Here is a 21,827-nt window from a genome sequence, read left to right on the forward strand (position 1 = left end):
AGGGCAATACTCAAATTAAATACAGAAGAAAACATTTCCTTAAGGACAAACCATGGAGATAGCCTCAACTTCATTTAGGAGGCGGACGCCAGTATTGGAAACAAGCTTTTCCAAAAAAATAGAAGAAAAAAGAAGAAGGTTAAAATTAAAGGTGGGAATTTTTAATTGAAATCAAGAATATCCAACTCCAAATGCCTGTTTTTCTTTTTGTGCAGGATAATTGCGGTTAATACAAGTATTTTTAAAAGAAAGCTTATCCAATTCAGAATTGGCCTCCACCTTGGAGAGACAAAGGCTTGGAGGAAATGGTTTAAGTTTTAGGTGCTATAATTAACACCCAGCACTGAATACAAAGTTCTACATCTATACCTAAGGAAGCATCAACATGCTTCCTTTGTTTCCCATAAGTGATTACTTCTCATTCATTCCAGGTTCCTGGGATATTAAAGAGGCAGATAAAAATGCATAATTAACAGTGAAGGAATATAATGAACAGTATTTAACAATGAAGAAAAATTATATTTACTCTGTTTTTTTATTGCACTGGAGTCTGAAACGAAGATATTGTAAGTATCTAAAAACAGTGACTATCATCTACAGAAATAAAAATGGATATTTACAATTAGAGATAATTCCCTGTTTATTTCTACCTCAAATATCTAGGAGTTTCTTATAATAGAATAATAACTTTATATATTTTCTATATTTCCATTAGATTTCTCTCAAAATCATAGAGTGAAAGTCCTGTGAGATTTTTCTGAGTGCAAAGAGTCTACTATATTGTCAGGTGTGACATCAGATTTACTGATTTATAATATTAAATAGGGGCATATTCTTACATGAACTGTCATGTAGGAAGACTAAACCTGCTCCTAAAATTTTATTCCTTAAATTACATTAAACTTTGATTATTGGTTCTCACCACATTTGCCCCAGTTTTGGCTCAAGTGTGACAGGACATGTAAAAAAGGTATCGTGGTGGTGGGAGGGACTTTGCTGCTATAATATCTCCCCTGAGCCATTTTACTTCATTAGGTTGACATTCCAAGACAGTCAGGAATAGTCAGTCCTTTGGTTCTGAACAGCCAAAGCATATCCTTTCCAAAAAGAGAGAATCACCAAGACTCAACAAGTTGCTGGGTGGCCAGTCATTTGACCATGTATTTACTTCAGTGAGAAGAGGCTGTCAGATGACCCACAGCAGCAGGGAATAAAGAACAGGAGAGTGAGGAATGTAGTGAGAAGATGAAAATGAAATTTAAAACAATAAAACCAAGCGGATTAAATCAAATGCTCCTCAGCAATGTGACTATCTTCTTAGATAGCTTTTTTTATAACCCCCTATGTGGTTCATTTTGAAAGAGTGTATACTAGATGTGTTCAGAACTAAAGTCACTGGCCAGAATTTGAGATTTCAGCAGCAGGGAGTATAAAAACACATTGTAGAAAGCATAGACACAGTTCAAATTTCCTGAGTGTGCAATTGAAAGAATACAGTAGACAGTCATCTGAGGTCACTTGAGGTTTGCTTTCTGAGTGACAGCTTATTTTTATTTTCCTCTTTGATCAACCAAGAACATCACATGGAGTGGGAAGGACAAATGATCTTGAGAAAAACAAGCAAACAACAAAAAACTAGAGCAGGAGTGGGGAAAATGAGTGTAACAGTCAAGAGTACAACGAGAGTTCAAAAATAATGTTGGGCTGTTACAGAAAAAAACAAACAAACCAAAAGTTAGAAATAAATGAACTAATAGGCATATAAAAATAGGAAGCCCCAATGTGCCCCAATCAATGATGCAGATAAAGAATACAGTTGGCTATATATACCCATAATAGTAAATATCTGTCTTGTTACTGCACCAAATGAAATTGGACATCTGACTATATTTTCACCAAATTTGAAGGATTATTTTAGACTGGTCTATATAGAGTATGTGATATAGTTGGACTTCTCTTTGGGGCCCCTAAAAGGCACACCTTAACTTATTCCACTGGAAAAGTAGGGATTCCCCCCCTCCCCCCACCCCAAAAAAAGAGCTTCAGGCTTTGATCAAGCTACTACTCACACGGCCAACTCTGTAGGGGGCTCTTGGTAAGTAGCAGGGATTTATTGAGCTTTGGTTAATGATTCTCCCAAGCAATGCAGAGAATTGGAGCTGGCTTATAATATGGGAGACTCGGAGGGGAGTTCTGACAATAAAGGAAGACAATGGGAAAACATGGAATGGGAAAGCCCCAGGTAAGAGATACCATGCAAACAGAAGAGGCAGCAGGAGCCTACAGACAAACCGTGAAGACCTTGAGAGGGAGACCAGCCTTGGGAAAAGGGAAGACACTCCTGGCAATGTGAGGCATTTAAACCTGGGAAAACCATCCAGCTGAGCAGCCATTCTCAACTCTTCACTTTCACCACACCATAAGGAGAGGCTCAAAGGCATTTACTGAAAATGCCAGCAATGATTTATTTCTCAGGGAACATTGACCACATATCACTGAAAAGCACTAGAAAAACATGTCAGAAACTTTGCTCAAATTCCACAACGCCAATGTGTATAGCTTCTGTCAACATAAGAACAACCAAAACTGATGTAGAAATGAAAGCTCCAAGAAAATAAAAATTCTAAATTTTGTGGTTTCTGAGGTGGTGCACAGTTGGAATTTAAATGAACAATTCCCCCTCAAAGGAGATAATTTAGATAATAAGAAATAGTACCTAAATTACAGAACCTTATGTGAAGATTTCTTCCTTTCTTTTATGAATAGTTAGGTATGGAATAGCATAAGATAATTCCTGTAATACACAGGTGTTAATTTCCTTTTATGTATATGCCTAGTTGAAGCACTTTGCCTCCTTTGCTGGGAAGGTGCTTTTAAAAGAAGAGTCAGATGACAGTAGCAAAACACACAGCAAAACAATTCTGACCAGAAAAATAGGCCTCAGGATTTCCAGGTCATAAATATAGCCAGTCAAAACCACCAATGGATTAAAAGAGAGGAGATAACGTTTACCAACTGTGGGAGTGGTGGCTGCGCTCAGGGAATTGGTGGACGATATTGAAGAAGTGCTTTCAGCCCGCGCTAGGGGTGCTATTGGAGGAGGGCTGGAGGAATGGATGGGAGGGCTAAAAGGTCTGGGCTGCAGAGAGAAGAAAAGAGATGGAAAATTAGATACACAGGTCATAGTACTTTCATTCCATATTTTTCATGACTCCAAGTCCCAGCTATAACAACCCAGGTTCTTAAAAGTACAGGAGACACCATTTTTACACTGAAATTGATTATATCGACACCAGAGCTTGTAGAGGGAGCTAGAGGAACCATAAACCACAAAGTGCTCCACTCAATAGGTGAGGCCGAGAGGAGCTGAGACCTGTGATGAGGTCAGCGGTGTTTCAGGACTGTGAACTCACATGCTCTCAGGGACTACGCAGGTAATACAATCTGAGAGCTTAAACCCACGGAAAGACATCCGAATATAAAATGCTGTAGTGTGCTAGCTAAACCAAATATTATGAACATCACCAGTTTATGGCTCCTGTGCATAGATTCCAAAGCAATTTACCTCCACTAGAAGTCTCCTTATTGTTCACACAGAATCTGTTCCACCCCTTAGCCTGAAATAGGATGTAAGAAACTTCTAGAATAAACTCATTGGACCACCAACTGCTTTATAGCTACATAGGGTGCCTATCATCAATAACTTCTCTGCAGTATAGAGACAGAAATCAGGACTTGCCCTCTCTTGGGGTCTTTGAAAAGCAAACAGATATGGTGAAAAGAAACACCTCCCTTTCTAAAGATTTAGCATAATTGAGCATGACTGTCTTGATTTGCATCAAACCCACTCTAGCAAAACTGATGGCCTAGCGTTCCTTTTCCTCCCATTTTAGACCCTGCCTTGCAGATGGTAGTGTTTGAGGAAGCTTGAGATGTACAACCATACTGTAGCGACTGCCCTTCAGATGCCACCTGTCAGGGCCATTTGTACAAGTGACCTGAGGCTTGGACCGGAAGCGGAGATGGCCTGTGGGAAGGTTTTTCACTCCTATTTGTCACTCTCACCATGAGTTTCTGAGCAAGCAGGGCAGAAGGGAACATACCACATCTCCAACTCCAGGTTTTCCTGGGGGGAGCTTTGGCCGAGATGGAGGCCGGGGAGGCGGTGGAGGAGGGGTGGTGCTGCTGCAAGGAACCAAGGGAGTGGCTGGCCGAGCAGGGGACGATGCACCTGAAAAACAAGCTGGTGTTAAAAGGGGATGGAAATAGGTGGCCAAAGTGCTGTCATCACTGAATCTCTCCTTCCCCATCCCCACAGAGCAATGCCAGTCCCAGACACTTTGTTTTCACTTCAGCCATTACTATATTCAACACTATAGCAGGTGGTATTTTTTTTTTTTAATACAGAAAAAAAAATCACTCAGTTGAATTGTGGTTGATGGCAGAAGCTGAAGCTCATTGCCTTTTGTTGTCATGTGACACCCAGTGAAAGGTAAATCTTTTACTTAATGACAGCAAATACATATTTTAAAACTCGTTTGGATCGGTGGAGGGTAGCTTTCATTCTGACCACATACCCACCAAATATTCTTTTTGCTTTTTGCATATTTGGCATTTACTTATGTCCTAGATGCAAATGAAAGTTAGAACTTGAAGGAAAATGAATGATTTTTCCACATTATTTAAACATGTATAAGATAATTACCCTGTTAACTATGCTTCAAGATATGAGTGCTAACTTTAGAAATGTAAGCAAACACTTGTTGGTAAGCAAAGGAAAAATGTAGTAAGGTACATTAGCTGTTGTATGAGCATTTTGTGTTTAGAAGCTTGACAGAAACACATTGAATTGAAAGGATTTTCCGTTTTGAAGGAGGCTGCTTAGGAATCTGATCCACATAGACTTTGTCCAGAATGATTTTTGGGATGATTTTTAAAAGAGTCTCTTGGATTTACTTTTCTGGCTGTCAATGACAAACATGTGAAACACAGACGACACACAGAGGCGGGCATGCACACCAATCAGCACACCAGCAGGGTCTCAGACTCAGGGGCCTATCTCTCATCACATCTGTGTCCTGGATTCGTGGGTAAACTGCTTGGCTAAAACCCTTAAGTAAGTCAAACCAACATCCCAAAGAACTCTTGTTCAAAAACGTTGCAACTACTCCAGATGTCTTGTCACTTTGCTTAGTAGTACAGGTGTCAAATCATTTAAAGAAAATTCTAAGAAATCCTGCCCCAGGAAAATACCCACCTCCCTCCCCACCTCCTTCCAATAAGCCACAAAACTGCTCCCTGGAGAATCCCAGACCAGCAACTCCTTCTCCAGATTTTCAGATTCTCAAAGAAGTTGAACAAACTCATCATCTCAGCATCTGCTCTCATCTTAGGAGAGTCCCTGGGGGCCGACTTTGCTCCTCTTGTTTGGACAGCCTGAAATCTTGAGCATGTTGTGTTTCTCTGTGCTGTTTATTCTAAGTAGAATTTCCGTAGTGGGAAATCCAAAAATAATTTCAACATCCCCATCCCTGCACCCACCTCCTCTCTATCACTACCACCTTTTTACTATATTCTTTTATTTTATCGGGTCAGAATCTCTGTTAGCCATTATCTTATTTTTATCTCCGCAGTAAGCATTAGAGGAAGGTCTTGTTACTGTTTCAATGGAAAGTAAAGCTCAGAGATATTCAGTAACTTGCTGAAGCTCACACAGCTCAAATGATTGATTTAACTCCAAAACTCAAGCTCAAATGCAATGTCTTGTAGCATTGAGTTCAACACCTTGCATAAATTAGCCTAGTCCTATTTTTGCATGGGCAACTTGCACACATACATCTCTCAATATGAATATTATTAGTCTTTTTGCTAATCTTCTCTTGAACAACAACAAAAAGGGGGGGGGGTTATGTTTTGACAAGTCTCACTATAAGGATTTCTTTCAAGTTAATAAATTTACACCGAGGATGGTTGCAGAAAACAGAAGTGACAGCAAAGAGATGGGAAATAAGCTTTTAAACAGCCAGCTTTGTCAGGAAGTCCCCTGGGGCTTTTGGGGAGTTCTATTTTGCTGGAAAACCATGCACAGGAATGGCTCAAAATGTCTATTCATGGGTCTACTTCCAAAAAATAATGTTCTGAATCAGTCTCAGAAAAGGTCAGCTACTTGTCCTTTTCCTACATGTTCCAGAAGGGAAATTTTAAAGACTACTTTCAATAATGCTTGGGGAAGTGTAAAAGGATTATCATCAAGGCGTATAGAATACTGAAAAAACTGGATGAAAAGACAGATTATCCGAATTGGCCCTGCCTGCCTCTTATCAACCAGGGAATCTTAACCTCTCTGAATCTCAGCTTCCTGTTTTAAAAAATGAGACATCCTTCTCCCTTATAAGGTAGTTGCAACAATCAAAATGGAAAATGCTTATGAAACTATAAAATGCTATAAAAATGGAAGGCAATAGATGATGATGAGGGTAAAGATGTGTCTTTTGATAAAGATAATACTAAAGCAAGGAAAGAAGAGGCTATTAGCTGTTTTTCTTTATGGACACTTTATTTAACTCACTTCTTTTCCCTCATTGGATTGACTTAATTACTTTGTTATGAAGTTAGAGGACACTGAGGGAGTGTTTAAGAACCCAACCTTTTTTGACAGAACCCTTTGTGACTAGGGCCAAACCCTGAGGACCAAGAGAGGATATTCAGGCCTCAGGGGGTATTTCACAACTAAACTAAGGCTTCCCAGGCTTTTGTGAGGTTACATGATTATTTAGTATTATAAGAGCTAGAGATTATCATTTATATGTGTCTATCATTCTCAGTTCTTCAATTATACTTTCATTTCCCCTTCTAGCAGTGTTTATTCCCAAGAACCATGCTGGAAAATAATGAGACAACATCTCCAGTTAAGGCTTAACTTTAAAAAAAATCACATGTATATTATCTGAGTCTTGTGAGTTCAACAATGTTGGCAATCATTGACATATTCTCAACACATATGCTGTTCTTAACCTGAAGTTCCATCATAGTTTCTCTGGTAACTCTTGAAAACAATACAATTATAGCTTCAACTTTCATCTCTCTTTGTGTGTCTAAGTGGGTGGGTGAGAATGGCAGTGGGAGCACTGGGGGAAACATGGTAACTGGAATCCAAGAGTCCTGGGGTCAGATCCTGGCTCTGTTACTTATTAGCTTTGTGACTATGGCCAAGTTCCATCTTTGAGCTTCTGTTTCCTTTCTGTAAAATGAGGCGAATGCACCCCAATGCTGTGGGAAGAATCAAGTGAAATAAAATATATGCATTTTAAAATATGTAAGAATCTAAACAGCCTTTTTCAATTGTGTTTCTTAGAACACAATTCCATCATGCATTTGAAGCAAGTATTAAGTATGTGTGGGAATGGTTACAAACTATGTTTCTTTTTCAGTGTCCAGCACATTACAAGTCCTAAAACAGCCCTGTCCCATGGAGCTTTCTGCAGTGATGGAAACTGTTCTAGAATGAGTGCTGTCCAATTGGATAGACACTAGTCACATGTGCCCATTGAGCACTTGAATTGTGCCTACTGCATCTAAAAAACTATTTTTCATTTTAATTAATTATAATTAAGATTAAAGTAGCCACATGTGGCTAGTGGCTTCCATATGGAACATTGCTGCTCTAAAAAGACGTGTAATTAGGAAATATATTTGACTAATTCAAACCCAGGTACCCCAAACTCATTTGCTTATGGATGTGTGTGTGTGTGTATGTATCTGTGTCTAACATCTTTTAGTATTGCTTTAGTATCCCAAGTTGGAGAATGTTGCACAGAAGAACATTCCATCTTTACTAACATCTCTCTTTCCCTGGCCTCCATATTTGCTGCAGGCCAATAAGACTCTTTCTCCTCCCCATCCCCTGGCAGACAACCACACAGAAGAGAGAGCCTTTGCCAAAATCAGAGTTTGCATTCCAGAAAAGCCATGTTCAGGCCAAGCTAGGTATTTTTAATTTTTGCCACAAGGAAATTAAACATCTTCAAGTAAATTCTTAACTTCCAACTGTTTTTCAACAGCTTTTGATTGACAGCTGCCTTGTGAGAATTGCCTATAATTGGTTGGTGACAGTTACCTTGCTTTGAATGAGATTTTTTAAAGTGAGCATAATGGTATTCAATGAAACAAAGCAAGACCTAAGTGTTATAAAGAGCAGGGAGTTAAAAGCATTGCTACTTTTTAAAACATGAGGCCATATCCTATTGTTGTAATCCTAAATTCACATTTCTGCCAGTCTGTGTAGATTCCATCAGTAAAACCTTAAGCAGCAAATAAACTGGGATTTAATTGAAGAGATAATGGTGCAAAGTTTCATTTATTCATGAGCTTCACTGGCTCGGTCCAATCTGTCACTTAGAAATTCAATCCTTTAATACCAGCAAAGTATAGTGTTTTTTTTCCAGCTCAATTATTAAGAATCAACAGATTTTACTAGCAGCATGTTCAAGTAATTAAAATAAGGGTATGGAAGCTAAACATTAAAACAACAACAAAACTCCCAAAGGTTCCAGAAAGAAAGACAAAGCTCCTCTCTCCACTGATTACACCAGTGGTCTATTCACTTACAGACATCTTCCAGAGCTTGTGGAAGGCAGAGGAGGAAACAGATGAGAAACAAAGCTTCCCTGTCCTCTCCTCTCCCCACAAGAGCTTAGTGGCCTGCTACTGGAGAGAGGACATTATTTCTAGAAAAAACCCTTTCAGAAGACTGAGAGCCTGGCCCAGGAAAGAGCCCCACGAAAGACAACAGAAATGTGCCCTTCTTCCACAACAGACCATAGTCTCTGGATTTTGGTCTAAACTAACGGCTTTACCTAGGGATCCTTTACTATCTTTACAGAGAAGATGGGAGCTTATATCCCAGAAAAAGACTTAAAAAAAGCAACAGAGGATGACGGTGGATGCTTTAACCTTTTAGAATTATAGAGATGAGCACTGAGGGGTATGTTTTGAGAGAATATTGGTGATCTTATTGATACAGTGCAGGTGGGTGTCAATTATCAAATAAGTTTGGGGTACTTTGTAACTAAACCTTAGAAGAGTGCCTGTAGACAACAGTGGTTACAAATTCTAGTTATGGATTCTACAGACCTGAGTATGAACCCCAAGACTATCATCTCTAGCTGAGGAAATGTGGGAAAATTACTGGATACCTCTGAGCCTCAGTTTTCCCATCTGTAAAGTGGGGGAAATAAGAGTAACTTCCACATGGTGTTGTTGTGAGTATAAAATAATATGCCCTTAGCATGGTGCCAGGACAAGAAATTATAGCTGTTGCAATTACTGGCAAAATAAAGACTCTCAAAGGTCCTATGGTAAAAAAAATTAACAAAATCTAATTTTGTTTTAACACATGCTTTTCAGACTTTTTTGAGTATTGAATAGTTTTCATTTTTTATACTTACAGAGGAACTTGCACACACAGAGCAAGCACTGAAAGGTACTCCAATGGAAGAGGCAGAAATGAGGACTATTAGAATAGATACAAATGTCTTAACTAACTTAGACTTGGTGTCCTCTTTCAAAGCAAATAAAAAACAAATAGCACATGGCACCCCAGGAAGGTGCCTGAACCAAACCCTCAGGCATGGGAGGGTCTTGCCAGGCAAAGGTGTACACCAGTGGGATAAACAGCATGGAAGAAGATGCTGGTCTTTCTTTGGTATGCATGGCAGGTTTTCCCCATCTTTTCATAGTGATAGATCACAAGAATGAAGCTTCAAATAAGGAAAAAAACAAAAACTCAGATTCAGTGTCAACATATGTTTCGGATGGCCTTTCCCATCATCTGTCACCACACTTAGAGATGACAGGATAGGCTGATGAGCACATCAAAATGAAACCAGAGACCAATTTGTCTTTAGTGGCATCTTAATTAGGTTGGGGATATAGTGAGATATCTTCTTTTTGCTGTCCCCTATAAGCTCATTTTCTAACTTTGTTTTTCTGAAATAAATTAGAGAGGCTAACATGGTTCTCCTCTCACACAAAAAGAAAGAAAAAGAGAAAAAGAGAGAAAAAAACAAACAAAACCACACCCCACATTGGCTTACAAAAACTAGAACTCTTGAGAAAAAGAAATTAATTAACTTGATCTGGGGAATCCTTTTACAATATATATGTATAATATATCGAATCATCATGTGTATACTTTTAATAGTTTACAATTTTATTTGTCAATTATACCTCAATAAAGCTGAAAACAAAACAAATTAAAAATAAAACAAAATAAAACTAGGGTCATTGTGGAGACATCTGACGAAGAAATCAGACATTTTACATAAAACTTACCGACTATGAAATCTGTTTTTCTAGAACTTTCCTGAATTCCAAACAATGACTTCATAGCTTTGCTTAAAAACATACACTCCCTAACTGCAGGGTGGGAGGCTGGGCAGAACACATCCACAGACTTGCACTATGACTGCGAGCATTCAATGGACTAGGACATGCCATGGGGCCACAGGGCACCTGAACCACAGGAGGGATGACAGAAGCGCTATAGGCAACTGCCAGGAAGGAGGGTGTTGCTCAGACTACAGCAGCCATGGCCATTCCCAGTCACATGAAGCACACTCAAACAGTAAGACGTACCACTGGTGGTCCCCGTACCACTGCCAGAGCCAGGTCCGGGGGATGATACCACAGTTCTGTAGGTGGGTGGTGGTGGGGGAGGCGGAGTTGCTCTCTGGCCCAACCCAAAATCTTTAGGAGATGAGATTGTTTCTAAGTAATCATCTTTAATGAAGCTCTGCTCAGCGACTTTCTTCTGGACTTCTTCTAAATTGAGCGGCGATGGTACGTTTCGCAGAGGGCCAGGGGGCTCAGGAGGGCCTGGGGGGGCTGGAGGACTTGGGGAGCCCAGAACTGGGGAGTCATCTGGTTTATCTGATGCAGCTGGTGGGGATACCACCTTTTCCCTTGGAGTCAACTCTGGAGTAACATGTTCCGGGGATGTATCAGAAAAATGGACCCACTTTTCTTCAGCATTAACAGCAACAGACTTGGGGGACAACACTGGGCCAAAAATGCTGTCCAGGTCATTGATTGATGGTAGTTTTTCAACTTTGACCTCTGTGGCTGACTGGTCATTTCCTGTGGTTAAAGTAGTTGATTTTAAATTTTAATTGAGTTTAATATTATTTTTAAGGAAGGTGGAGTGGGAGGGGTGAGGCCAAGCTTGGTAAATACGTAGATGGCCTTCCTAGGTGCCTCACTGGGCATATTTCATGATGTAAAAGTATCTTGATTGGAGCTGAAGGGGAGAGGAGGATTCCCTGCCTCCAGAATGTGAGCATCATCTTTCTTTGTGATTATCTACCCTGCCACAGGGTGACCCCCGTTAGCTACTTTTACCATCATGGAAAGTGCTGAGAATGCTGTGCTCTCAGGGGCTGCTCCCAAGAGTGCAGAGTGTGATCATTCTGAGGATGCAGTGCTAGAGTCACTGAAAATAAGATTTGGGGACTACAAATGCCCAAAAGGCAGTCCCTTGTGAAAATCTGGCCCACTGGAATGCATGTAATACAGTAAAAAAAGGGTAGCTGAAAAATCACCCTCACATTTGATGATCTACTCTAGCATATTAAATAAAAATGTTTGGTGAAACTAATTATAATATCTGTTAGTTTAAAAGAATAGCACATAATTAGCTGTATATCTTCTGCCTTAAATATACTAGAAACACAGTACAAAGATTATTTAAAGGATAGCTCCACATTTATATTATACACATATATACACACACAACACATACATAGGTTATTGAGAAGACATTCACTGCTTATTAGAATTGTTACATACAGATATACCTGTTTCCCATGGAAGGAAATTATAAAAACATCTGTATAATTTCTTTTTTCATAAAATCTAACTGGTTAACATCAAAAGCATGACTGTGAGATAAAAAAGAATAGCTGATATTAATATTTATCAAAACATAATTTTCTGTCTTGGGACTTCAGATATATATTTATATATCCCGAGACAGAAAATTATGTTTTGATAAATATTAATATCAGCTATTATTTTTTATTCTTATCAGTCATATGAAAAAAACCCTCAAAACTACCTTCTAGACCTTGGTAGGAAAGATTTGATAACAACTGTAGTGTGAGGAAGTGTACTTTTTAAAAACTGAGGCTGTTCAAATTAAAAATTGTTACCTAAATAATTGCAAGGCCTGAGCAGAAGCAACCAGCTTAATGCTTCCATATTTCACATTTGAAAGGAGTTCACATTCAAGGTTCCAAGGCTATAGATAAATGAGGCAGCAGTTTCCATAGCCCACAATATCTATAATTTCAGGTAAATTTATTTATATGTAACATATTTATGGAGATAACAAGAGGCCAAAATGCTTTGAACTTGCAAACACCTTTCCTGATGACACTCTGGATTTGGATTTGAGTCAATATAAATTTCATAAATGACTGTGTTTTGCATTTGCTCTTGTTGATAAATATCCCACTCTGTACCTATCAAACTCACCAGGCTGCATAAATAGCAAAGGATGATGCATGGAGCTGCAATAGCATTCCAAAGGTGATAAAGAAACATTCTGAAGGCCCAGACACATAAAATAGCCATTACTGCTTTTGTCTTGCTAGCCAAAAAGACTAGGTAGATTATAAATTGGATATGTAGCATTGACTTTAATAGAAGAACAAGATGTGCCTTAGAAATTATCTAACGGCATGCAGCACTTGCTTATTATATGTCATCATCTTTGCACATCTTTTTGCCATGGGAAAATAGGTACTTTTATGATTACTAAGAAAAAAATTCCCCACCGTCTGAGCTTACCAGTATGCTGCACATCCTGGAAACTATTTCATGTCTTTATAGACTAAACAGTTTTTAATTCTGGCAAAAATGTTTTCCATTCTTGGAAAATTAACAGTTGTGTCTTGAGACTATTAATTTGCATATCATGAAAATGAGATTCAACGTAGTGACATGCCAATTAAACAATGACTTTCGACATTGAGATTTTTTTTCTTTCATTTTACAAGTAAATGTGACCCTCATTCAGCAATAATATACAGAGGAAAAATTAGTTGAGAGAGTGAATATTTTTGTGAAACTTGAGAGTGACTCTTTAAAATAAGCCTTCGTGATAGAGTGTAATAGAAAAGTAAACGCAAACATTTTCATGGTTAGTCTAGTCTATAGCTTACAACATATGATGGGTACATCAAGGCCCGGGGATACCGTTCTGATTGCACATCATCCTGGAGCAGAAAGGCTTACCTGGTCCAACTGTGAGAGGGGAGCCAGTTCGGGGTGGGGTGGCTGGTACATTTTTTGGAGGCAGTGGAGGAGGTGCTGCAAAGAGATGAGAAGCCAAGCATTATTGATTACTTTCTCCCTGAGTTACACAATATTCTGTAGAGAAGCAGGACTTAAGTTTTCATTTGTATTCTTGCTCTCAGAAACGGAACAGCCATTAATGGTCTAAATATTTTTTTAAATTCAAAGCTAAGGGACTGATGCAGGACCCACTCAGATTCTTCCACTTTATGATAATAAAAATTTGCCAAAAGAATGTCAGATAGTAACCATAGTATTATCATTTTAATAGTTCATTACTATATGACAAACCTCTTATATCCTGTACTCGGAACTAGGTACATAGGGTTGAATAAAAGGAGCCTCTGCCCTCAAGGAATTTCTAACTTAATTAGGTATTTTGTTAACACAATACCTAATTGAGTTCTCATTTCAATAAAGGTATCATAGCAGATGTGCATGGGGAAAGCACTCCTTAAAAATCCTATGGGAGAAAGACTATTTGGGGATGGTGGGGGTTGCCGAGGGTATTTTAGCATCCAGGGTGTGACTAAGGAAAAGAGAACAGCTTGGCTGGGGACTCAGGTGAGAATTCTTAAATTATCATAGTTGGGATATTATATCCAGTCTTTGGAAATACTAGATCACATGGCTTTATATGGATTGAGTCTAGAAAGATTTCTCTAAGTTATATGTCTTAAATTTTAGTATATTTTTGAAAGTCTGAAGCAAAATGATTTGAATCAAAGAAGAATGAACATTTTACCTTGGTAAAACTTACAACAAAAAATACTCCTGAAGATAAAAAGGTATTGTGTTATGGCCCTAATCCTTCTGAACTAGACTTGTCATTTTGTAGGCAAAATTAGGAATTACTACTTCAACAGTACTTTTGTTTTTATCCTTTCTTTAAAATAATGTTTTCTTGTTACTGGTCATATTTGTTATATCCAAAATGTTCATCCCACTGCGGTTCTAATCCTTTGGAAATACATCTTTGAAAGTTCAAGATTAAAAAGTGTTGATTTTTTTCCTGCTTTATAAAGGAAATATTCTCAGAAGGAATGGATCACATGGCTTTACAGCAACATTTCCAACAAACAGCCTCTTGGGCTGTTGATTAGGAATCCCTTGGTTAATCCCAATGATTATTTTTAGGCATCAAAAAGCAGAGCCCTGGGGATGCTGACTGGAAAAAGTATTAATTGGTCTCTATGCGAACCTCACAGAGTAAAAATACCCTCGGCATCCCCCCACCATCCCCAAACACCTTTCTCTAAGATCCAGTCTTCCTCCCATAGGATTTTTAAGGAATGTTTCCCCTTGCATATCTGCTATGATACCTCTACTGAAATGAGAACTCAATAAATCCACCTGACAGGTGGTTTGACCTAATGAGCAATCCATTCAGCCCCCAAAGCCTAATTCATTGCAGGCGAAGGGCTCTAAAGATATTCAGGATCTGGAATGGGGAGGGGCATGCTGGAATAAGGTGGGCTGATGGCCCAGCGTTGAGATAAATTTGTACAGATCTCTGTCTCGGCTTCTCTCTACCATATAGCATCATTTCTCTTGCTCTCCATTCATCACTCTCTCCTCTCAATGTGGTCTTTCTATGCTATGCAGCCTCAGTTGTTCTGTAGGACTAACAGAAACCACACCTGACCTGGTGCTATGTGGTACCTCTGTGTTATGTTATAGCCCATGCCTGGAGCATGGTAGGTTTTTTTGCTCACTTTCTTTACACTCTTACATAATAAGCACACTGAATGCATGACTAAATGAACGAATGAATAAGTGAGTCTATGGAATATCAGAAGAGACTATGATCCAAAGTTACTGATTTTACTTTATTTATGTTATTCCTGCCTTGACAACCTGCCTTGGCCCCTTTAACTCTAAAGCCTGTTAGAACAACATCTTTTCTGAATACTATACAGTCCAAATGCTGCTTACGTAGACTTTCTAAAAGTTGCCTAATTTCACTATGCAGACAGACAGTAAAATGAGTCACTTATTTTTCCAGACAGAACAGGCACATAACTTACTTCCAGTGGGAAAAGGCCTTGTTAACTTTGGCGACTCCATGCTTGGAATAACTGGTTGGCCTGAACCCCATATCTCTGGCTGATCTAAAAGAACTGGAAACATTAAAAAAAAAAAAAAATTCCAGACTGAGTTTACAAAAGAAATACCCCTATATTTTAGAACTTAACATTTCAATTTAAAGTTGAACTTCCCAAAATTACTTCCCTCCTGCCTCAGAATTAGCAAATTAATCTAGGAACATGCTGCTCCTCATCCTTTACAAGCAGAAAATGGAAATAGGAGTGGGGTGTGTGTTTTTGTATGCGTACAGGAGAGTGTGTGTTTACATACAGCTAAATAAAAACTGCATTTTCTTTCTGGTTGATCACTCAAGCACATTCTGAATACACTAACACAGCTTCTGGTACCTATTTGAAAATCCAGCCACTTATCCCATGGAAAGTTGCTTTAAGTTGGTTTAAAATTTGCTAGGAATATGTTTCAAAAATTAAAATGCCTGGCCGAAACCGGTTTGGCTCAATGGATAGAGCGTTAGTCTGTGGACTGAAAGGTCCCAGGTTTGATTCCGGTGAAGGGCATGTACATTGGTTGTGGGCACATCCCCAGTGGGGAGTGTGCATGAGGCAGCTGGTCGATGTTTCTCTCTCATCAATGTTTCTAGCTCTCTATCTCTCTCCTTTCTTCTCTGTAAAAAATCAATAAAATATATTTAAAAAAAAATTAAAATGCCTGGGTTCTTTCTATATAATGGCTTGTATCTTTAAAGGATCTTCTAGGGTCTTTAAATAAACCTTTCATAGCATCAGAGAAAGAAATTAAATGATCAAAAATTGTTTGGTAAATACTTAAAAAAAAACAGAAAAATAAACAAGTGCTTAGACACTTAAGTAAATCAGAGCAATTAGATATTGAACCTAAGGACATTGAATTTAAGATTTCTTCTACTTGTTTTATCTTCTCCTTTTGATTTTTTTTATTGCTATGGTAACAATGAAAATAACCAGCTCTTTCCAGCACGTATCATGTATCAGGGGCAATATAAGTACTGGTTGTAATTCATTATGTTGTGAAACACAAGCTGGAAAGTTAGTTGAATGTGGATTTGAATGCAGCCTCCATACTTATTATATACCCTGGGCAAGTCATTTAACCTCTGAGCTTCCCTTCCTTTAGTGTAGACATAAAAGCAATCTCAAAGATTTACTAAATTATTTGAAAAGTATAAGTATAATGTATACAAAATGTATGTAAATCACTTACCAAAAGGCCCATAGCTATTACTATATATATTTAATTCTCAAAATCTCACCATGTGAAAAAAAATACCAGCATGTGGTTGGTATTAGTACCATTTTCAGCAGAAGAAACCAAAGATTAGAGTGATTAAATAACTTGCCTAAGAACATACATGGTGAACACAAAGGAGCTAAGATCTGATCCCAGGCATGCATTCCTGACTCCAAAATACATGTACTTTCCCAGGCTTTTAAAACTAGTGATAGAAAAATCAATAAAAAAAAGTGAGAGTGTGTAGATATGACAGGTAAATGTGGGTATTGGAAGAGCAAATGTGCTTGGTGCAAATGTTGGAAATTCACTGAATTTCTGGGGCCAAAACTTACTAAAGAGCAATCAAGCCAGGCTCACTGACAAGTCCAGGGGTGTATCTCCCCTCCATCATAAACCTCATAAATGGTTTTAGCTCTGTTTTCTTCTAACATAAAAGTAAACATTGTTTAAGGATGTAAAGCAGCAATTTCTTTGTATGAATTCAATGTTGAATACCACCTTGGATTTTAAGAACTGTTTTCTATTTTGTATATCAGGTTTCCATATAGTTATGAAATTCCTTTAATAGGTAAGATTCAAATAATACAAATCCAATCCCACTTTCAGTTACTACGTGATTATGTCCTTAAGAATAGATGATCACAGATAGAGACCTAAGTTGTGGACAAATCACTGAAGGAATATTTAGGGATGCTTATGATACATTTTCCTAACCAAATCATTGAAAACTGTTCAGATGTGGCTGACTGCAAGCTGCCTTCCAGCATTCTCACCATTTCTTCATAGTTAAAGAGTTTTAGCTGGCACTGTGGCATAGGATCTGTTATGGGCTCTGGTTGAAAGTGATGTATGTCTCTTCCAGATTTTGCTCTTACAAGAATTGGCAGTGAGGTCCTTTGGCCTTCCCAACCTTACTCCCCCTTCTTCTTATTGGGAGATGATGGGAGCTGAAGCAGCCCCCTCAGACCCAGAGATGAATAGCAGAGCCAACCTACAGTCCTAAATTGTTTACTTTGAGACTGTTAACATGAAAGGGAAATAAAATTATATCTTGTTGAAGTCACTATATTTTGGCACCTCTTTGTTACAGTAGCTTAGCTTATTTATTATGGTTTTTAAGTCTTGACCTTAACACTTAAATTTAATTTCCCTCACTAATGGATCCTAGAAAAATAATACTTTTTAATATATGTGCCATAGTGTTCTTAAATTATTTTTATAAGAGCATTTTATATTACCAAACACAGCTACTGGAGATCTGATGATACATTAAAAATATGCTTCAAAACATATATATTTACTTTAAGTTAATGAAAAGAAAAAAAATACAGATATATACATTTTTCCTACCTTCTGTCTTCTGTTCATCAAAAGCTGATTCTAATGGTGGGCCAAAGAGGGGAGCTAAGGCCATAGTGTCATCTGGAGGTTTTTTGCTAAATCATACACATTAAAGCAAAACATAAAGAGAATATTAATGGTGAAAAACACATACATGTTTTCACAATAAGGCAGATGTACGTGTGCACTTGTGTATGTATGTATGTATGATAGCATGCATGTATTTAAATTCCCATAGGTCTAGAAAATATATGTAAGGATGTCAAATGTATTATGGACAAGAGAGTTGGTAGGAGATGAGATCCCTCAATGGGAGACCAAGGTGTTTTTTCAGTAACTTGAAGGAGTGAACCTCTACCTAGAAGAGATACGTTTATTGCAAAGGACCTTACTCTCTCTCAAGATCCCCAAAACTACCCCAGCTGGTTTGGCTCAGTGGATAGAGTCTCGGCTGGCAGACAGAAGCGCCCCGGATTCGATTCCAGTCAAGGGCACATGCCCGGGTTGTGGGTTTGATCCCCAGTATGGGGTGTGCAGGAGGCAGCCAATCAATGATTCTCTCTCATCATTGATGTTTCCTATCTCTCTCTCCCTCTCCTTTCCTCTTTGAAATCAATAAAAATATATTAAAAAACAAAACAATTAAATGTTCCCAAAACACACAGCTCTAAATGTAGAATATAGGACTCTTCTAATTTAAAAAAGAACAAAAAATCTCCACCCACTGATATTTGTCTTCACCACACCCCTGTGTATAGTTAATGCAGTTTATAATTAGTGAGAGATAGGTCAGGGAGGCTAAGTGATAAGCCACCCAGGAAGTTTGTATTAAAAGAAACTGGGTCTACCAGCTTCTAATTGCATGTATCCCTGCCTCCTACCCAATAGACTAGTTATGATCTCTTAATACCGTAAGATAGCACATCTCGGAAAGAGAAAAAGAGTACTGAGAAATCAGGGAGGAAAAGAGGGTAATAAGTTAAACTCTTTCCCTTTTCCCAATGATTATTTAAACTCATTATTAATGAGAAGTTGCATAATCTTCACCATTTCTTCCCCAGATTAATCCTAATTAGTTCTCTGTGTGGGTGGTGGGAGGTAAGAGGTGAAGGGGAGAAGGGAAGGGTTGGAGAAGCAGAGAAACCAAAAAAGATTCATCTTTTAAATAGGAGTCTTTTTGGGAAACAATGTCCATTTTGTATATTTGCTTAATCCAATAAATACACAGTATAAAATACAATGTTTTGCCCCAAACAAAAACAAAACAGAAGATTCCTTTGATGTGTGGCAGGTAGAATGTATCATGAAATTGTATCCAACTAAACAGGCTACTCTTTGTAGGAAAATATAAACATATTTCAGCTTGGCATCCAGACCCCAAAGGACCTCTTCATACAGATTTTCAGTCTTGCCATTAGCGAGGGTCTGCTCATTCTGATATTATAGTTACTGAGGGTGACTACAGAGTCCTTTCCTAAAGGTGTCTCTCAGGCTGCACTTATGAGAAACGATAACATAAATGAATCACACTATGAACTTACACACAATGGCAGGTCCTGTTGTAAGAGGAGCTGTATTTAGTCCAAATGAGAGGCTGAATTGTTAACAGTGGTGATGCCTTATCTGAAACACAGCCAGAGTCTCTCACACTCACCTTACGAGTTCTGGTGTCGGTGTGGAACGCCTGGGTCTGGCCACTTCCTCACCTGATACACAGGACAAAGGAATTTTTAGGCATATTTTTCTTGCCATTCCTTACTTATCTGTCTTATGAGCTATGTTTGGAAACACTTAGAGAGTTAGGTCCCATCAATAAGAAACTCAACATGAAAGCTTTGCAAAACAAACCCAGAAAACAAACCTTCTCCCCTGTCAAGGCAACATGTAGTAGCATTTCCTCTGGCATTTGTAAAGCCTAATTAACCAAGGAATTACCACGATAAGCCATCAAATAGAAGATTTGTATACTGCAGAGCTGGTGGAGTAGCATAACATTCTTCGAATGTCTGATGCCTCCTTGATCAGGTCTGCTTCCCAATTACCAGAAGAGAACAGTAAGCCAGGCCGTATGTACATAGGACATGAATCGAGCATTCTCTGCTGGTTCTTTTCTTGAAATGCCAAGAAAATGTTATACCTTGAACCAGGAACCATGAATTTAGAATTCCCTAGAATGTGTTGTATGCAGCAAAGGAAGATCATGCCCTATGTATATTATAACCTATTCCATGTCACCTTAGGTGACTAAAATTTTTATACCAAATAACACAAGAATAGGTAAATTGTATTTATCTTCAGTTCCTTCTGCCCCCTCTTCCCACCCCCCATCATCAAGCACACACTTGATGAACTTCATTTTTAAAGTCAAATGACACAAGAGTTGAAAAATACAGGAAGAAAATAAGCAAAGTTTCCCCCCAAACATTAATTTAATTTCAGAATTTAAACATTAATCATCAGAACCCACTAAACCCCTTTATCCTTATATTTCTTTGCTACAAAAGGCATTTGTAAGTCTTAAAAATCAAGCCCAAAAGTATATAAGTCAAATGTATATATGCTTCAAGATTCAAGGAACTTATTCCTTCTTTTAAATTGTACTCTATTTTTGGTAGCTAAGATATACTTACTGGATAAGTTCCTTTTAATTGCACCCTAGAATTAGAAATAGACACTATAAGGTTTAAGACCACATATATGTTATGTACAATATGTATATTTCTGTTATTGCAATTAAACTGAACTCAAAGAAATCGATGTGGAAAATGAAAATTTTCTCAGAATCACATTCAAGTTGGAAATTGTAGACACATTCATATAAATCAGTTTTCATTTTACTTAGGATTATAGAGGGAAAGGAAGGGTAAATTATAAGTCTCCCAAACTAGAAAAATCCCTTTCCTGGGTAGATCTGGTAAATTTTAAAGTAAATATAAAATAAAGTAAAAATTAAAGTAAATTATTAAACAGCCTATTAAAAAACAACCCTGAAGTCTAGTAGACAAGAAAGTAAGTCCAAGTTTAAGTTACATTTGATGTTTGAAAATCATAGACTATATTAGGAGTACTGCCTGCTCTTATCATAAACTAGTAGAAACAGTTATTAGCTTATTAATGCATATAACTGGATATAAGTGGCAAATGCTGTAGAGAAGGAAACCTTTGAAGCATTGCCACTGAATGGGCTGTTTTACGCAGGGAGCCAGGGAATTCCATCCTTCCCACCAGATTGCCCCACCCCAATTTCTTCTACTTGCCTGCTAGCTGGCCCACCAATCTACCATTGGGGGTTATTCCTTTAGTTCAAGGCATGGGATACTACTGAAATACAAACAGGCCTGACAAGAAGACTAGTAATAGGCCCTAGCAGGAACTTACTTTGATAACAGAAGGACTGATTAGATACAAAGATTTGATTCAAAACCACTAGGAAAGGGTCTTAGCATGAGGTGCTTCCAGAAAAACAGACCACTGAAAGGGTGGCATTGTGGGTGGGGTGTGGCTTGGCAGGTCTGCCTGAGGAGAATGATGGGGCAGACAGAGCTGCATAAGAAAAGTGGAAGTATAGGAAAGTATTTCAAAAGGTGTGACCATTAATTTGGTGGATGGTCAACAAACAGTTTTTCTATTTCCCTACATTGGTGAAGTGTCAATCTAGTAGTAATATATAATTTCTGGTCTCAAATGATAACATCAATAAATAAGGACGAGATATAGCACTATACAAAGCTTCTTCCTCTATTTTGTAAAGATTTTTCAGAATTGGGGTTTGTCTCATTTTCAACTCATTTATTATAGAAGAGCAGTTTCCATCT

General features: G+C 38.2%; 1 protein-coding gene across 19 annotated transcripts in view; it reads right to left on the minus strand.

The window, feature by feature from the left end:
• The window catches only part of SGIP1 (SH3GL interacting endocytic adaptor 1), a 198,971-nt gene that overhangs the window by 45,123 nt on the left and 132,021 nt on the right, over positions 1 to 21,827 (minus strand). For 10 of the 19 annotated variants that reach the window (XM_036444914.2, XM_045584497.1, XM_036444922.2 and 7 more), the window contains 7 exons: positions 20,643 to 20,667; positions 19,667 to 19,718; positions 18,022 to 18,107; positions 15,381 to 15,473; positions 13,294 to 13,368; positions 4,104 to 4,231; positions 3,013 to 3,139 (listed from right to left, as the gene is read on the minus strand). In XM_036444914.2, the coding sequence (XP_036300807.1) occupies positions 3,013 to 3,139; positions 4,104 to 4,231; positions 13,294 to 13,368; positions 15,381 to 15,473; positions 18,022 to 18,107; positions 19,667 to 19,718; positions 20,643 to 20,667 (586 nt within the window). Of the gene's footprint in view, positions 1 to 3,012; positions 3,140 to 4,103; positions 4,232 to 10,635; positions 11,137 to 13,293; positions 13,369 to 15,380; positions 15,474 to 18,021; positions 18,108 to 19,666; positions 19,719 to 20,642; positions 20,668 to 21,827 lie in introns of all 19 variants that reach the window. The other 9 variants (XM_045584495.1, XM_045584493.1, XM_036444904.2 and 6 more) reach the window with 1 other exon arrangement.

The sequence above is a fragment of the Pipistrellus kuhlii genome, unplaced genomic scaffold (assembly GCF_014108245.1).
Source record: "Pipistrellus kuhlii isolate mPipKuh1 unplaced genomic scaffold, mPipKuh1.p scaffold_m20_p_2, whole genome shotgun sequence".
Classification (NCBI taxonomy): Eukaryota; Metazoa; Chordata; class Mammalia; order Chiroptera; family Vespertilionidae; genus Pipistrellus; species Pipistrellus kuhlii.